At 61.8% G+C, this 11,023-nt stretch overlaps 1 protein-coding gene across 1 annotated transcript; it reads left to right on the top strand.

The window, feature by feature from the left end:
- The first annotated feature begins 5,344 nt into the window (after positions 1-5,344).
- Positions 5,345-10,222, top strand: LCN6 (lipocalin 6). The gene is made up of 5 exons (XM_068988824.1): positions 5,345-5,434; positions 5,591-5,730; positions 9,197-9,267; positions 9,759-9,869; positions 10,080-10,222. Exons 1-5 carry the CDS (start codon positions 5,345-5,347, stop codon positions 10,220-10,222), a joined length of 555 nt encoding a protein of 184 aa, XP_068844925.1.
- The last annotated feature ends 801 nt before the right edge of the window (positions 10,223-11,023 follow it).

Below are 11,023 nucleotides of genomic sequence, written 5' to 3' on the forward strand. Positions count from 1 at the left end.
GACCACAGCATGGATTCACGCTCAGCCAGTGTAGACCACAGCATGGATTCACACTCACACAGTGAAGTCAGCAGCATGTATTCATGCTCAGCCAGTGTAGACCACAGCATGGATTGATACTCAGCCAGTGTAGACCGCAGCATGTATTCACACTCACAGTGTAGATCACAGCATGGATTCACACTCACACAGTGTAGACCACACCATGGATTCATACTCAGCCAGTGTAGATCACAGCATGGATTCATACTCAGCCAGTGTAGACCACAGCATGGATTCACACTCACACAGTGTAGACGGTAGCATGGATTCATACTCAGCCAGTGTAGACCGCAGCATGTATTTATACTCAGCCAGTGTAGACCGCGGCGTGCATTCACACTCACACAGTGTAGACCACAGCATGGATTCATACTCAGCCAGTGTAGACCACAGCATGGATTCACACTCACACAGTGTAGACCACAGCATGGATTCACACTCACACAGTGTAGACCACAGCATACATTCATACTCAGCCAGTGTAGACCGCAGCATGGATTCATACTCACACAGTCAGCCACTGTTTCCAATATGCAGAGTACATCATGAGAAACGCTGGACTGGAAGAAACACAAGCTGGAATCAAGATTGCCAGGAGAAATATCAATAACCTCAGATATGCAGATGACACCCCCCTTATGGCAGAAAGTGAAGCGGAACTAAAAAGCCTCTTGATGAAAGTGAAAGTGGAGAGTGAAAAAGTTGGTTTAAAGCTCAACATTCAGAAAACGGTGATCATGGCATCTGGTCCCATCACTTCATGGGAAATAGACTGGGAAACAGTGGAAACAGTGTCAGACTTTATTTTGGGGGGCTCCAAAATCACTGAAGATGGTGACTGCAGCCATGAAATTAAAAGACGCTTACTCCTTGGAAGAAAAGTTATGACCAACCTAGACAGCATATTCAAAAACAGAGACATTACTTTGCCGACTAAGGTCCGTCTAGTCAAGGCTATGGTTTTTCCTGTGGTCATGTATGGATGTGAGAGTTGGACTGTGAAGAAAGCTGAGCGCCGAACAATTGATGCTTTTGAACTGTGGTGTTGAAGAAGACTCTTGAGAGTCCCTTGGACTGCAAGGAGATACAACCAGTCCATTCTGAAGGAAATCAGCCCTGGGTGTTCTTTGGAAGGAATGATGCTAAAGCTGAAGCTCCAGTACTTTGGCCACCTCATGTGAAGAGTTGACTCATTGGAAAAGACTCTGGTGCTGGGAGGGATTGGGGGCAGGAGGAGAAGGGGACGACCGAGGATGAGACGGCTGGATGGCTTCACCGACTCGATGGACGTGAGTCTGAGTGAACTCCGGGAGATGGTGATGGACAGGGCGGCCTGGCGTGCTGCGATTCATGGGGTTGCAGAGAGTCGGACGCGACCGAGCGCCTGGACGGAGCTGAGCTGAGAGCCTGGAATGAGCCGAGTGTCGACAGGCAGGCACGCAGGCTGTGTGAGCTCTGCTCCCAGATGCCAGCGCTTGGGCTGAGGGGCAGGGAGACAATGCGTCCGAATCCCCCAGGTAAGATCCGAGAGTGGCAGGCAGAGGTCCAGACTCTCACCACAGAACTGTGGGGTGAGAGCAAGCAGGGGTCAAGGGACAGGTCACTGCGGCCTGCAGATCCCCCATGGACCCCCTTGAGCCTCAGGTGTGGGGCAGCTTCCAAGGCCACAGGGAACGCTCCCGCCACCAGCATGTTCCCTGCCGGGGTCTGGAGACTCTGTCACGAGTTCTCGGTGCCCGCTCACCTCCTGCCTCCCCAGCCCCCTCATCTCCGAAGTCCACTCTCCACACAGCGGCCTGAGCAAACCTTGTAGAGCATCAGTCTGATGCGTCCCTGCTTGAGACGCTCCTGAGTCACTGTGGTGCAGAGCACAAACCCGCCCCGAGTGCAGGCTCCCAAGCGCGAAGCGGCGCCCAGCCCAGCCCAGTGCCGCCCAGCTCCGCAGCAGTCAGCCCAGCCCGCCTCCGCCCTGCCCGGGGCCTCTTGCTCACACCCTCCGGCCCAGGGGCCCTCTGTTCGCGTCCAGCCCCTCACCAGAGTCCCCGCTACTTGGGTTAATTCTCACCCTCTGCCTAGTAAGCAGCCTTCCTCAAACCCAGCTCGTCTGTGTCCTAGGGGCTTGGTGCCATCCCAGTTCTCTCCTGTGTTTATTTGTTCTGTGCTCTCCTGTGAACCCCGAGACGACAGGAACTACACCAGCCTGCAGGCCACCCGTCTGCCTCTGTTTCCCAAGCCTGGAGCGCGGGGCCTGGCGGTGGACGCTGCCCACTGACCCTTGTGAGTGAATGAGGGTCAGGCCCAAGTCGCTGTGACCCCTAGGTCTGCCAGCTGGAAACCTCACAGCATGCATTTGCCTGTGGGCAGGGTCTGTGTGGCCACATCCAGCCTGAGGCAGCCCTGAGTGCCTGGCATCGCAGGCCCAGACAGCAGCGGCTCAGTGGGGGCCAGGGCCTCCATCGCGTCCTGCAGGCCTCAGCACCCTGGAGGAGGCTAGCGCACGCCCTGCTGTGTGCAGAGGGGGTTTGTGGCGGCTCAGGACGAGGACGGGGGCACCGGCAGGAGAGGTGCCTTGGTGGACGGTGGGCAGACCAGAGCTGGCGAGGCCATGGACCCAAGCAGACGCAGTCCCAGAAGTGGCCACAGAGAGGTAGCAAAGAGACGCGGCTCGCGGGGCTGGTGGAAGAGCTTAGATGGGGCCTGCAGTTCACTGAGCTGGGGAGGGGTCCCCTAGAAGGAAAGCTGCCTTCCACTGAGGTGAGGTCTGCTAAAGGGCTGGGCTTCCCATGTGGCCCCAGCGGTAAAGAAGACGCCTGCCGGTGAGTAGACGTAAAAGACGCAGGTTCGATCCCTGCGTCTGGAAGATCCCCGGGAGGAGGGCACTGCAATCCACTCCAGTATTCCTGCCTGGAGAATCCCCATGGACAGAGGAGCCTGGTGGGCTGCAGTCTGTGGGGTCGCACAGAGTCGGGCATGGCTGAAGTGAGTCAGCACTTGTGGAGTCTGCTGAGGGGTTGCCAAGCTTCAAAACTGCCACCAACGAATGGATAAACATATGCGGTCTATCCACACATCGGAAGATTGTCCTTATAAGGACACGATGAGCCTTGAGGACAGGGTGCTGGGTGAGAGGCCAGACCCCGAAGGCCGCGTCGTGTAGGAGCCCCCTGTGGGACATGTGTAACAGCAAGTCCGCAGAGACGGAAAGATTAGTGGTTACCAGGTGCTGAGCTGGGGGGGACTGCTGGATGCGCACGGGGTCTCCCTTTGGGGAGAAATGCCCAGGGGGGCAGCGAGTCATGCCAGGAAGCCGACATCTGGCCATGGGCTGGCACACGGAAGTGGACACAGCCCAGCCAGGGGGGGTGACAGCTGCCCGGACAGAGAGCTGGGGGGGCACAGGGAGGGTTTCAGGGCTCCCAGAGGCTGCTGAGCAGGAGCCGGCAGGAAGGCCCAGGGCAGCGCTGGGTCGGAGGCCATGCGGGGGGCACTGAGCTAGGAGTGGCCACCATCCCCATCCGCTTCCTCCAGGCTCAGCGCCCAGGGTTGCCCCCTAGTGTCTACCAGCCTGCACAGCAGGCTGCCTGCTCCTGGGGAGCGGAGTGGGGGGTCAGGGGTGGAGCGGGGGAGGGGGTTGGCAGAGAGGCACAGGGCGGCTGGGGAAATCCCAGCTGGGCCCCGCTGCCACCGGCTGCCTGTGGCCAGCGCCCTACGTGCCACTCCTGCCCTGAGGGCCCCTCCTGGGCTGGCGTCCACCCCATCCATCCAGCCTCCTGGTAAAGAGCGCTGGGAGGAGCTCTGGCTCGGCTTCCTGGGCTGGAGTCCTTCAGCCCCTGCCCGCTTCCCCATCCAGTGCCCCCGGGCCTCCTCTGTGGAGCCATGGGGAGCCACCTCTGCCCGAGCTGGGCTGTTTGTGCTGGAGACCCCGGCCCCGGGGTCCTCCAGGCCTGGGGGCAGGGCGACGCTTCGCTGCAGGTCTGTGTGTGATGGGCTCTCTTTGGCCCCCTTTCCTGCAGGGTGCAACCTGTCTCCAGGCAGGGGTGGCTGCTGCTGCTAAGTCACTTCAGTCGTGTCCGACTCTGTGTGACCCCATAGATGGCAGCCCACGAGGCTCCCCTGTCCCTGGGATTCTCTAAGCAAGAACACTGGAGTTGGGTTGCCATTTCCTTCTCCAATACATGAAAGTGAAACGTGAAAGTGAAGTCGCTCAGCTGTGTCCAACTCTTAGCGACCCCATGGACTGCAGCCTACCAGGCTCCTCCGTCCATGGGATTTTCCAGGCAAGAGTACTGGAGTGGGGTGCCATTGCCTTCTCCGAGGCAGGGGTGGGGCACCGGCTTATCTGAGGTCCTTCCTGTGAAGGCCCGCAGGACAGACAGCTTTATCTTTCATCATTTTCCAAGCTGCCTGTCCTGTGTCCACAGCACCCTGGAAGCCAGACAGCAGAGGAGGCTGGGAGCTGTGGTTTGCAGGGCCCCCTTCCCTGGGAGGGCATCCTCCCAGGTACTTCTGCTTGGGTTTTGGGGCCTCAGACAGATCCTGCCAAACCCTCTGACCTCTGCTCCCAGGCAGGGTTGGTTTCCAGTGACCCAGAGTGGGCAGCCCCGGTCCAGGGAAAGCTCTCATGTGGCCTTGGGGGCCTGGCCAGGCTCATGGTGAGCAGAGGTGGGAGGCATCACAGTGAGGCTGCCCAGAGAGTGGGCAGGTCCGGATGGCGGGTGGGCGGCGGATGGCACAGGGCGTTCCAGTTGGGTGCTGGCCGTGGTGGGGCAGGAGACAAGGGCCAGTCGGGCAGGAAGGGGGGTGGGCCAGGAGCATGTGGGGGCTTTCAAACAATGGTGAGGGGGGAACTTTCTGCATTTTCAATGCCTAGAACAAAGGATGCCCCAGACCGCAGCTTCTGGAGGAACTGTTTGTTCTTGCCTCCCTTCTCAGAAGCGACCTTGGCCTGGGTTCAAGAGCGGGGCCTCGGACCCTCCTAGACCGAGCGACAGAGCGTCGGCTCCCTGGAAGGGAGGGGATGGTGCAGCTGAGGGCAGGATGCTCATTCTGGAAGCTTCCAGGTGGAGGGCGCTGGAGAAGCCGGGCTGGCACGAAGGTGTCCATGTGGAAGGGGCCCCGCACACGGTCCAGCCCCTCCTTGCTCCCCGGCGCGGCTGGAGGATGATGAGAGGGGCAGGAGGGAGCCTGGCCATGAGCAGCCGCCCACAGCACTGTGTTCAGAGCCATATAAACGGGCGTCCAGAGGAGCGAGGGCGGCTCAGCCCGGGCCCGGGCAGGTTGCTGGCGTGTGGACCTCGCGAGGATGCGCGCAGCGCTGCTGGCCGCCCTGCTGGCTGTGGTCTCAGCGCCCAGCACCCGGGCCGTGTGGCTGGGGAGGCTGGACCCTCAGCAGGTGGCGGCTCCCCCGCGCTGGCGCGGGCCTGTGGCCACATGAGTCCTCGGGCCTTTGTGGTCTCCAGGATCCCCCGGGGCCCCCCGGACCACAGGGGCTGCAGGAGGCTGGGCTGGGGCTGGAGGGATGGCCCCTCACCTGCGTCCCCTCCCTCAGCTCATGGGGTCCTGGTACGTCCTTGCCGTGGCCTCGGGGGAGAAGGACTTCGCGCTGGAGAAGGCCACGAAGAGTGTCGAGGGGGTCGAGGTGATGCTGACGTCCCAGAACACCCTGAAGATGCGGGCTTCCCGGCACAGGTGGGTGGGGCCGGGGGGCACAGCTGGGTGGCTGGCCTGCCCTCCCCTCCCTCTGCACCAGGCTCTGCTGTGAGCTCCACCCTCTGCCGGGTCTCCGAGGTCTGTGTCCTGGGCTCTGGCCGGGGGGCACCCTGGGTGGGACTCATGCCTTCTCCGGCGAGGCCGGCACAGCTTCTGACTGCCCCCTCCGCCCCAGCCCTTGGGCAGCTTGGCAGCAGCTCCGGTCAGCAGGAGAGGCCGCTTCTTTGCTCAAGGCCCTCCTGAGTGGCTGCTCAAGGTGGGTCTGTGCATTTGAGCCCACATGGTCCGGGGGGCCCTGGGGGAACCCAGAGACCACGAAGCCCCGAGGACCTGCGTCACCGAAGTGTCCAAGTCCCTGCCTGTCGCTCAAGATGGCTCGTGGGCACCACCCTGGCCCTGGCGTCATCACACAGCCTGAGCGGCCAGCCGCCTGGTCCCGAGAGGAGGCCGTCTGCCCTGCTCCTTCCCGCAGCTGAGCCTTCTGCAGCTGCCTCCCAGCGGGGGTGGCCTGGCCGTGGACAAGCCAGGACAGAGGGCATGGGGCTTGGGGCGGGGGCCCCGCTGTGCTGGGTGAACAAAGGCTCACACGCGTCGTGGGCTGTAGCCCCAAAGCCACGTGGCTCAGAGAGTCCTAACAAGGCTGGCAAAAAGCCATCCAAACACGGAAGCTTGGCATCCGGAAGGCCAGGCCCCGTGGGACGGCCGTGGATGGTGAGGGGACGAGGGAGCTTGCAGGGGCAGGGGCCTCCCAGCCCTTTCTGGCGTCTGCTTGTGGGTGCCGTCGGTCAGCGGCCTTGCTGCCTGCTGCGTGGAGGCGTGTGTGTCTGAGGACCTGGGCCACACCGGGCAGAAGGGGCGGGGCCCAGGCCTGGCTGCAGGGCGCACCCTGACAGCTGGGCCCAAGGACGGGCAAGAGGGCGCTTCGTTTTGTGATTTAAGGTGAGTTTCATGTATTGGTCTTTGAATAGGAAACACACTTACCTGGTTCGAAGGTCAGAGTCCCCTGGCAGTTCCCTGGGGGTCCAAGGGTGAGGACGCTGCGCTCTCACTGCCAAGGGCCCCAGTGTGATCCCTGGCCAGGGAACTAAGAGCCCTCAAACTGTGCCGTGCAGCCAAAAAAAAAAAAAGAAACGGGGAGGTGGACAGCAGGGGTCTTTCCTCCCCTCCTCAGGCAGCGGCCCCTCCCAACAGGCAGCCCCTGGTTTTGATCTGTGATGGCGCCTCGGAGATGTTCAGGAACGTGCAAGTCTCTTAAGTATTCAGGCAGGCCACAATTTGGTGTCAGCCCCCGGGGTTCTCTGCCCGCTTTTGAAACATTTAAGATTTTATTCTCTTTTGCCTTTCTTAAAGTTTTAAAAGCTGTGGAAAGATAACCCTAACATAAAATTCACCATTGTAACCATTTTAAGTGCAGAGTTCAAGGGCATCAAACACGTCCCCCTTGTGCAAGCCTCACCACCATCTCCGGAACTTTCTCACCTTCTCAAACTGACCCCCTGTCCCCACCAGACACCCACTCCCCGTCCGCTCCTGCAGCCCCTGGCTGCACCGTTTGCTTCCGTCTCTGTAGGTTTGATTCCTCTAGGGCCTCACATGAGTGGATCCTGCATCAGTCTTTTTTCAAAGGAAAAGTGTTGTTGGTGTCCTTATGCTCACTCTGGCCCTGCTGGGTCTCCGGTGCTGAGCCGGCTTTCTCTGGGGGTGTGGGGCGGCGGCCACTCTCAGTTGCACAGGCCTCTCTCCTGTGCTGGAACACGGGCTCTGCAGCATGTGGGATCCCCCAGGCCAGGGACCGAGCCCTGGTCTCTGGCTTTGGCAGGCAGACTCTTTACCACTGAGGTAGGACGGGGTGGGCAGGTCCCTACGTCTGTCTTGTGTCTGGTTTATCTCACGGAACACGGCATTCTCCAGGTTCACCCATGTTTCAGCCTGTGTTGGGATTTCCTTCTTGAAGGCTGAGTAATATTCCACTGCAGGGGTGGACCACATCCAGCTCCCTTTCATCCGTTGATGGATGTCTGGATTGCTTCCAGCTTTGGGGCCTTGTAGACACGGGTGTGCAAATATCTTTTTGAGACCCTGTTTTCTTTTGGAGACACACCCAGATTGTGGGATTATTGGGTCATCTGCTGACTCTATGTGACTTTTTCTGAGAAACTTTTTTCACAGCCGAGTAATACTCCCCTGGGCTGCCTTCTAGGGCTCTGTTGACGGGCAGACAGCTGTCTCTAGTCTTTCGCACCTGGAAACACACCTAGGGGTGCGGACGTTGGTGCCCTGGCCTGGGAGGAACAAACCCCTGGAGCTGAAGTGCGTCTGCCCTTTTCCCGAGTCACACGAGGCAGGTGCCCCGAGCTGCTGTGAGACTGGGTGGCCGTCTGATGGGTGACCGATGGCCCCACGGTTGTTTTTACTGCCTCCTCTGATCGCAAGGGAGGGGGCATCTCGGGGCCTGTCCTTCTGGGGCTCCTCCGCAGCCCAGGGTCTGTTCATATCTTTTGCATCTTTTTCCCGGGGTAGGTTTTTATTGACATGCAAGAACGCTTAGGTACTGGTGACTTTGGCTACTGTCTGTGATAAGGTTCGTTGCAAATTTATTTCCCAGTCTGTTATTATCACACCTTCGAGCAGTTTTTGGTAGGAAGAGTTCTTTCTGTGTTTGTGTAGATGTGACTCCGGCTTCTTTTTAAGGCCTCTGGGTCTTGCGATGTAGTTGTGAGGAGGTCTTTCCACCTCCCTGGAGCTGAGAGGCCTCTGATCTCTGAGCTGCTCGGGGCTACGCCCTGGGGACCTGCGAGGTGTGACCGTTGATGGACGCCCGGCTGCCCTGTACCGTCGCCCAGGGTCCCTCTTCCTCCACTGGCCGGCGATGCTCGCTTCGTGACGCGCTCACCTCCTGGGCACTGTGCTTCGTTTCTGGGCTCTCTGCTCTGCTCCTTCGGTCAGGCTGCCTCTGCGCCAGTGAGTCTGGCTCCTTTCCCTCTCGTGGCTCCGCGGTGCGTATTGTTAGGGATCGGCCGGTTCTTGCTGGCGATGCTCCTTTCGGGCTTTTCCTCGTGACTCCTGGGTCTTGCAGGGAACTTGGCTGTGAGCTCGTCTTGCTGCTCATTTTGCAGGTTGACGGCTTAGGGACACTGGCCTCTTCAGACATGGAGCCGCTTTGCCCCAAACTGCAGACCCCCGTCTGTCTCAGGCTCCTTTCACGCCCTCAGCAGTGCTCCCAAGTTTTCTCCATGTGGATCTGACAGGGCAGGTCCCTCGGGAGGGAGCAGCCGATTCTGCAGCTCCCCAGCCAGCCTGCTGCCCCGACGGGCCACCTGCGGCTGACAGCAGGGTTTCTGGGTAACTGAGGCCCCCGAGGGGCAGCCCCCCTGCAGCCACGCTGGCCGGGTCCGGGCGGCTCTGCCCCTGGGCCTGGGTGACGACGGGTCCTTCTGTGCTCCAGGCTGGAGAGATGCCACATGCAGGCTGTGGAGCTGCGGAGACAAAATTCCGGATGGGTCTTCGGGAATCCCTGTAAGGATGACGGCCACCGCAGTCCTTCCGGGCAGCGTGGGGACTCCTCCAGTCCCCTGACCGCCGTCCAGCTGCCTTCTGCCCCCAGTGGCCTTGGGCCTTCCGCCCCAGCTGTGTCCCCAGGCCCCTGTGTGCGGGGTCAGCCCCTTGTGACAGGGAGGGGCAGCTCCACCCCAGCTCTAGGGGCGCTTCTCTGGGAACTGGGAGGTGCTCGGGGCCAGTCCTCGGCCAGCAGCTCAGCGGGACCCCGACCTTCCAGCTATGGTGTCTGGGGAGGTGGGCGCGGATGGGGGTGTCCTCTGCCCCCATGGGGACCAGATCTGAGGAGGGTGACCCGGGAAGAGCTGGGGCTCACCTGCCATCCCCCGACCACCTGGAGAGCCTGTGTGCCGGGGCTGGGTGGGGGCGGGGGGCCGAGCGGACCGAGCCTGGGGGCTCTTGGTCCCCTGGGGCCTGACGCACCCCCGTCCCCCGGGTGCACCTTTCTCCAGCCCTGGGCGTGCTGGAGTACCGGGTGCTGGGCAGCAACTTCAGGGACTACGCCATAGTGTTCACGCAGCTGGAGGCCCAGGAGGAGGCCTTCAGCACCGTGGAGCTGTACAGTGAGTGCACGGGGCTCCGCCCCCTCCCACCAGCCTCATCCCCGGCCCTGGCCCTGCGCCTGGCTCCTGGGCGCCCCCTCCCCACGCACAGCCCCTCCCTGCTCGGGACCCACCCGGGCTCAGAGGGCAGGGAGTCCTGGGCCTGTCGGGTTCTGGGGGTGGGCCCCTCCGCGCCCCCACCTCCGCCCAGCTCTCCCGCCTCCCCTGCAGGCCGGACGGCCCTGGCCAGTCAGGAGGCCCTGGGCCGCTTCGCCAAGTGGAGCCGGAGCCTGGGCTTCCTGTCGCAGCAGCAGGCCGAGCTCCAGAGGGACTGTGAGTGTCGCCAGATGCTGGGGGGCTGTTTGCCGGCTTGAGGACCTTCCTGGCCTTGGGGAGTCAGGTTGAGCTCAGAGGGGCTTCAAGGGGTCGCCTGCTCCATGCCCAGCGTCAGACCTGCGGGTGGACGGGGCAGGCGGTGTGTGGAGCCCCGGGTGCCAGTAGGCGAGGGGCCAGCCATCCTCACTGTGGCCCCTTTCCTCCCCAGTCACCTGTGCACGCAAGGTCTTCCCGGTAAGCAGCCTCCCTGAGCACCCCTCCCCTCTGTGTGGCAGGAGGCGCCTGGGTGTCCCGGGCCCCTCTCGTCCAGAGGCTCTACTGTGGGCAGGGCCGGGGGCCCCGGGGAGCCGATGCCTCTGCAGGCGAGTCCAGGGTACCCGTGTTCCTCTTGGTTTCCAGTGAACGTTGCAGCCCCCAGGGGCCCGGAGGAGGCTGGCCAGATGCTGCCCTCCTTGCCCAGCCCCCCAGGGGCTGGGTGGGTGGCCGCCTGCTCCCAGGGGCTCTTGCTGTGGATTCAAATAAAGCAGTTCCACAAACTCTCCTGGGGTCTCTCGTGTGTCCAAGCAGGTCCCTTGGCCAACAGGAGGCCCGTCCGCCCGAGCTGGAGCTAGACCCTGTGGTCTGGGGGAGGTGTGGGCAGGGCGCTGGGCTGGGGCGCCCAGGGCATGAGAGCTTGGCTTTTCCTGGGGCCCTGGGGCAGAGCGGGGGGTGGGGGCAGGGTCACCAGAGAACCTGAGTCTGTCTTCCTGCGTCCCGAAGTCCTGGCAGGGGCAGGGGCCGCCGGGGGGGCGGGGGTCACCTCTCACTCTGCTGGTATTGGGTGTACACACACACAGACA

This window comes from Capricornis sumatraensis, chromosome 1, assembly GCF_032405125.1.
Source record: "Capricornis sumatraensis isolate serow.1 chromosome 1, serow.2, whole genome shotgun sequence".
Lineage (NCBI taxonomy): Eukaryota > Metazoa > Chordata > Mammalia > Artiodactyla > Bovidae > Capricornis > Capricornis sumatraensis.